This window comes from Etheostoma spectabile, chromosome 5 (assembly GCF_008692095.1).
Source record: "Etheostoma spectabile isolate EspeVRDwgs_2016 chromosome 5, UIUC_Espe_1.0, whole genome shotgun sequence".
In the NCBI taxonomy this organism is placed as follows: domain Eukaryota; kingdom Metazoa; phylum Chordata; class Actinopteri; order Perciformes; family Percidae; genus Etheostoma; species Etheostoma spectabile.
In genome coordinates, this window is record NC_045737.1 from 22,624,366 (window position 1) to 22,628,571 (window position 4,206).

The window sequence follows — 4,206 nt, forward strand, 5'->3', positions numbered from 1 at the left end:
AGCACAAATGCAGACTTCAGTCTGATATCTCTGAGATTTGTTCCATTTTGCATTGTGACCCGAGTAGCTGTACTTACATTTACCCTGCTTCTTGTTCTCTTCAATTTCGATTCGCTTCTCTCTGCGCTTCTCATCCCTTACTTTCTTCTGCCTCAGACGCTTTCTCTTCTCCAAGTCATCTAATAGTTTGGAGGAAAATGCATACGATCATCAGTTACAACCTTGCCACATTTGCAAATTCAAATGAAATTTGAAAACAGGCAAAGTGTGCTGACCTGCAAATGTGTCCAGAGTTTCTTTGGACAGGATTGGTGGTTGTAGGGCTAACTCACAGATGCTGAACTCGCAAGTGAGTGGCAGATGAGCAAGATAGCGATGCCGACGACGGATCTCCTGCAGAGCCGCACATGAAAAATCCGTTAAAGCAACAACCATTTTTAAATATTAGAAGTTATGACTTAAGCAAACCAACAGAATATTGGTTACAGGAGTAGATTGTAAACGCAGTTTTGGGGAGAACAATATTGCCTAAAACTCAAAAACACCCATCATGCTCTCTGCTAAAACAGCTACACCAAAACGATCTGAAGTATGCCATTTGTGTTTCCTTGTTTTGCTGACCTCAGTGACTGTGTGTCCCACTATCTCCACCACTGTGGCAGTGATGGAGTCAGGACTGGCCTCCAGACTGCCGTATTCACGCAACAGACAGCGTACATTCACAGGATGCAGGAACATCTGCTGGCAGTCATCAGCTGGAGGGAGAAACATGGGAGAGGGAGGAGAAGGTAATGAGGAAAGGTTTTAGTCAACACTGAAACTTAAAAATAGGAGGGTCGAAAAACAGCCCATACAGCCAAGAAAAAACAGGCTTCCTGCACTTTTAAATGGACAGAATCCAAGTCATCCTTCATTGTTTCATTGACTAATATGTCCAAGATTTTCCAGCTATGTTTTAAGTATGGGAATTCTACTTAATTCCGATTTTTACTAACCAAACCAGATTTATCTGCTTTTTATGAACAGCTGATTTGTCCCATGTCTTAGTTAGCAATTTAGTTTTCTTAAAATCTGGCTAAAGTGTAATTAACCACTCAGTTAAATCGGAATGATTTTGCTTGTGTTTATATAAAACGTGTCATTTAACATGTTATTAATTAGACTGAAAAAGCTAAGATTTGTGGAATGTTGCAAAAACACGTCGCTCAAACAGGGTGAACAAAATGTTTAGTAGTATTATAGGGTATTTTTTTATATAGTAGGGGAGGGGTTTTGTTAAAAAGGTCCAAAGTGTGGGAATTTCTTCCATCTAGTGTTGAGATCATATATCGCAATCAACTCTCTAGCGTCACGAAGTTTGAAGTACGTATTACAGCTACAGCGGGCTTCACGCTTCAAAAAGCTGGTCTCTTGCTCTTTTCAACATCTTTTCTTTTTCTGGGAAAAGAAGAAGACTCCTGTTCCTGAAATTTGGATTTTGAATATGTGTGTTTCTCCATGTTTCCTTCTTCAAACTTGCCGAATTACCCCACCTTGGTAGAAGTAGTAGAAGGGTCCGTGCACCACGCTGGTTGCAGGGCGGCCTGACTCTGCCTGACTGGCAGGGCTTTCCTCATCAGGCAGGTCTGGGGCTGTATCCATCATAGCCTCTGGAGGCTCTTCCAGCACACTCTCCAAAATACTTTCAGGGATGTCTGGCAGCTCTGCAGCCACGTCCTCTGGGACCTCGGCCACCTCGTCATCAAATGCGGAGCTGTACTGTAGCACAGGCTACAAAAGGAAAGGAGACAGGCACCTCTTACTAATCACAAGTATACCCATTATACCGTATCAAAAGATGCAAGAAAAGTAGAGGCTACAACGACAAGAATGCTGAAAAGATGCACTTTTAGACTCACCTTGGTGCTGCTACAAATAGTAACCACTTCATCCACAGGAGAAGAAGGTTCTTCCAGAGTCAGAGAGGACAGGTCGAGGCTGTCGCCTATATGTGCCTTCTGCTGCTTCAGCATTTCCTCTCGCTCCTAAACCATAAAGACATTGGGTGAAAGAGGTAAACATCAGTCTACAGCTATGTATTGTTAGTTTATAAGCCAACAAGTAGGTTTCATGTTACACCTGGATACATGCAATAGAAAAAAATGTATTGATTTTACATTCAATGGCATCTTAAAAACCAACTTGTTAGCCATTTTCAGCCAGGTTTTTTTTACCGGTTCGATTTACATATAGTGAATGCACTCATTTCATACAGTGACTTCTTTTGTCTATGCTATTTTACTTTTGTCTATTGCTGCATTTATGACTACAGACAAAATAACCTAATTGTTTGGTGTCACAGAGCGGCATGTAGCGTCAGTCACCTGCAAAAGACAGAGGGCGCTCTGGATGAAGCAGCCTTGGGCGTCCCCTTCCTGCCTGAGCTGAGCCTCCAGGACAGCCTTTTCCTCTGCCACCAGGCTCACAACCTGCATCGGGGAGGTCAGCAGCAGCTTGGAGTACGGGCTAAGACTTGCATCTAGAAAACATGAGTCATCACACGTTGAATGGGGAGTAAGCATCCCCTTTGGGAGATCTACATGTATAGAACACTGTAATTTGAAAAAGTAGAAAGTGGTTCTCTTGTATTTCTTTCTACAAGAGACAGTAGGAAATCTTCCAAAAACATAACCCAACTTGTTTGAGTAAACAAAAAAGTCTGTAAGTAGCAGGTGCTATAGAATTTCTGTCAGCCATTTAAAATCATTTTGAAGACCATGATGTTTAAAGGAAATCAATGATCTCTTTCATAAACAAGGTGCCTGTCTCTCACCTCCAAAGCGAACAGGCTCTTCCACCTTCACCCACTGAGAGCTAGGCATGGCCACCAGAGCACCCTTTTCCCTCCGCATCAAGCGCATGGTGATTACGTCACCAGCCACATACTGCCGGGTCTCCATTGCAACCACACTGCAACAAGAAACAAATTGTTGTGACACTCAACCAAACCAAAATAAATTAAACTGCTGTCTGTGAAGCTCGTGTTTTCCCTGTTAAGCCCTTTTAAAGTTATAGATAACCCTCTCCTACTGCTGTCTTTTTTATTTATTTTTCATTTACCTCTTCAGGTCAGCGGTTTGAACCGCCTCATAGCAAATAGGGCACTTGGACCAGCTCTTGTCACTAAGAGACAGGTAGTGGAGCATGCACGGCCAGCAGAAGATGTGTCCACACCGGGTGATGCGGGCTGACAGGGGAGGGTAGAGGCAGATGGGGCAAGACGGCACCTCATGACTGTAGATGCGCTGTAGACGTGCACAAATAGATTGTCATCACGAGCATCAGTATGTAAATGGTCTTTAGTTCTTATACACATGTAATGGTAGCACTGCTCAGCAGATGAAAGGCACTCACCACTTGTTGCACACAGTCCCAGTTGACCAGAGTGTCTGGATCAGTGAAGTGAGCCTTGTAGTCCTGGTCATCAGTCACCACAAACTGGCAACTGAAAACAGTCAAAGTTAGGCAACTCCCACATGTTAGGTATCCATTTCATGTTCTGTTTTGTATGGAGGGCCTGCTTACTTGGCCTGCAGAAAAAGCTCCTTGTTGAAGGGCTTGTGCTTGTGGCCCCATTTGTTTCGGCGGCCCCAACCAGAGGGGCCTCCGTCTCCGAAGCCGCCATTACCTCCACGCGGTTCAAAGGAGAAGTTTAACAGGTGGTTGAGGCTTATTTTTTTCGGTCCAGCAAACTGAGCCGGGCTAAACTCGGCCCGGCGTGTCTCTGCTACCTGGAGAAGCAGAGGTGGACAAGAATCTGTAAAGCATATTTGAACTTAAACATTGGTGCTGTGCTTGTTTTCAAAGTTTTAAATCGTGATGAGAGCTTCCTTATTACTTGTTGCTGAATTGTTTTCACAAAAAAAATGATTAGAATAGAAAAATAATACCAACCTCCTCACGTCGACCTCCACCTGTAACTCCATACTGTCGTCCTCCACCTCTCTGAGGGGGTCTCTTGTCAAAAGCCTTGCTTTTCTGTGAATTGGTGTGACGAGTGCCTTGGAAACTGTCGGTTTTTGGACAGGAGGGCTCACGCTTGCGGCTGTAGCGCTTGGAGCCTCCATTATTTTTTCCTTCTGTTAAAATTTAAAAAAATTAATTAATATTCTACATGAATACAGTACTATTATCCTTCATAATACATCTTCATTTGCTGATACATGA

The 4,206-nt window shown here is 43.4% G+C and overlaps 1 protein-coding gene across 1 annotated transcript in view; it reads right to left on the reverse strand.

Annotated features, from left to right (window-relative positions):
- rnf10 (ring finger protein 10) overlaps positions 1-4,206 on the reverse strand; it is a 9,079-nt gene that overhangs the window by 3,527 nt on the left and 1,346 nt on the right. Inside the window, exons 2-12 of the mRNA XM_032516822.1 lie at positions 3,934-4,118; positions 3,565-3,770; positions 3,394-3,484; positions 3,100-3,284; positions 2,813-2,949; positions 2,364-2,518; positions 1,899-2,024; positions 1,533-1,770; positions 622-755; positions 276-393; positions 78-179 (exon numbers count right to left, since the gene is read on the reverse strand). Of these exons, the coding sequence (XP_032372713.1) occupies positions 78-179; positions 276-393; positions 622-755; positions 1,533-1,770; positions 1,899-2,024; positions 2,364-2,518; positions 2,813-2,949; positions 3,100-3,284; positions 3,394-3,484; positions 3,565-3,770; positions 3,934-4,118 (1,677 nt within the window). The remainder of the gene's footprint in view (positions 1-77; positions 180-275; positions 394-621; positions 756-1,532; positions 1,771-1,898; positions 2,025-2,363; positions 2,519-2,812; positions 2,950-3,099; positions 3,285-3,393; positions 3,485-3,564; positions 3,771-3,933; positions 4,119-4,206) is intronic.